General features: G+C 45.7%; 1 protein-coding gene across 3 annotated transcripts in view; it reads right to left on the minus strand.

The window, feature by feature from the left end:
* Window positions 1-1773, minus strand: part of MTCH2 (mitochondrial carrier 2) — a 26481-nt gene that overhangs the window by 15865 nt on the left and 8843 nt on the right. For all 3 annotated transcript variants that reach the window (XM_011963382.1, XM_011963381.1, XM_011963383.1), the window contains exon 4: window positions 1079-1141. In XM_011963382.1, coding sequence (XP_011818772.1) covers window positions 1079-1141 — 63 coding nt within the window. The remainder of the gene's footprint in view (window positions 1-1078; window positions 1142-1773) is intronic.

Consider the following 1773-nt stretch of genomic DNA (forward strand, 5'->3'; position numbering starts at 1 on the left):
AGGGGTCTTACTATGTTGCCCAGGCTGGTCTCAAACTCTTAGATGCAAGTGATCCTCCCACCTTGGCCTCTAAAACTGCTGGGATTACAGGCATGCGCCACCTTGCCCAGCTAATTTTTGTATTTTTAGTAGAGACGGGGTTTCTCCATGTTGGTCAGGCTGGTCTTGAACTCCCGACCTCAGGTGATCCGCCCGCCTTGGCCTCTCAAAGTGCTGGGATTACAGGCGTGAGTCACCACGCCCAACCCTTGGAATATATATTTTAGACGGCTGCATTTCCTGGATAATTGTGACTTCATTAATGACAATTAAGACAATGTGAAGACTTAAGAAATAAGAGAATAGTTCTGAAAGCCAGGCACAGAAAAACCTATAGCAGAAGATGGGGGTGGGAAATGGGTGATGAGGAACATTTCAGAGTCAGAAAAATGTCAAAAGAGCATTTCTGCATAGATACTATCCAACATACAAAGAGCCTGGCTGCTATTTTAATACTTTTTTCTAATGACAGAGTCTTGCTCTGTCACACAGGCTGGAGTGTGGTGGCACAATCATAGCTCACTGCAGCCTCAACTTCCTGGGCTCACGTAATCCTCTCACTGCAGCCTCTCAAGTACCTGGGACTACAGATATGCGCCACCACAACCTAGTTAAGTTTTCTATGTTTTGTAGAGACGAGGTCTCACTATGTTGCAAAGTTGGTCTCTAACTCCTGGGGTCAAGTGATCTTCCTGCCTTGGCCTCCCAAAGTGCTGGGATTACAGGCGTGAGCCACCACACCTGGCCTATTTTAACACTTTTATTCCTGAGGTTTTCAACATTATTAGAAGACTTTCAGTATTTTAAAGATGGAATGTGTGGGCAAAATGTGTTTTCTTGAAATACATCTATTCTGAACAGCAAGCACTGATCCTCTCTCTTTTTAATGTTATACATGTAGTAAAGCCCAAATTAATTTGAAGGTTTAATTTCATTTGGGAACAGACACTGAACACACAGGCCTGACGATTCTGATTCCATAGTTGCAACACCACAGTTTGATCTGGGCAAACAGCACAGGATGTAATTCATCTCTTACCTCCTTGATAACGCGGTCAAAGGAAGATGAGACTTCTTTCTGTACATTTCCAGGTCCTAACTCCTGGAAATCAAAATCAAAGAAAATAGAGATCTTGATGGTTTCTTTTTTTGTTTGTTTTTTGAGACAGAGTCTCGCTCTGTCACCCAGGCTGGAGTGCAGTTGCACAATCTCGGCTCACTGCAAAGCTCCACCTCTGGTTACAAGTGCTTCTCCTGCCTCAGCCTCCCAAGTAGCTGGGATGACAGTTGCTCACCACCATGTCCCACTAATTTTTGTACTTTTAGTAGAGAAGGGGTTTCACCATGTTAGCCAGGATGGTCTCGATCTCCTAACCTTGTGATCCCCGCCTGCCTCGGCCTCCCAAAGTGCTGGGATTACAGGCGTGAGCCACTACGCCCGGCCGATCTTGACGGTTTTCATTTCTTTTGAGATAGGGTCTTGCTCTGTCACTCAGGCTAAGTGCAGTGATATGATCATGGATCACTGCAGTCTTGACCTCCTGTGCTCAAGTGATCCTCCTACCTCAACCTCCCAAGTAGCTGAGACTACAGAGGTGTGTGCCACCAGGCCCTGCTAATCTTTGATTTTCTGTAGAGAAGGGGTCTTACTATGTTGCCCAGGCTGGTCTCAAACTCTTAGATGCAAGTGATCCTCCCACCTTGGCCTCTAAAACTGCTGGGATTACAGGCATG

The sequence above is a fragment of the Colobus angolensis genome, unplaced genomic scaffold, assembly GCF_000951035.1.
Source record: "Colobus angolensis palliatus isolate OR3802 unplaced genomic scaffold, Cang.pa_1.0 Scaffold61, whole genome shotgun sequence".
Lineage (NCBI taxonomy): Eukaryota > Metazoa > Chordata > Mammalia > Primates > Cercopithecidae > Colobus > Colobus angolensis.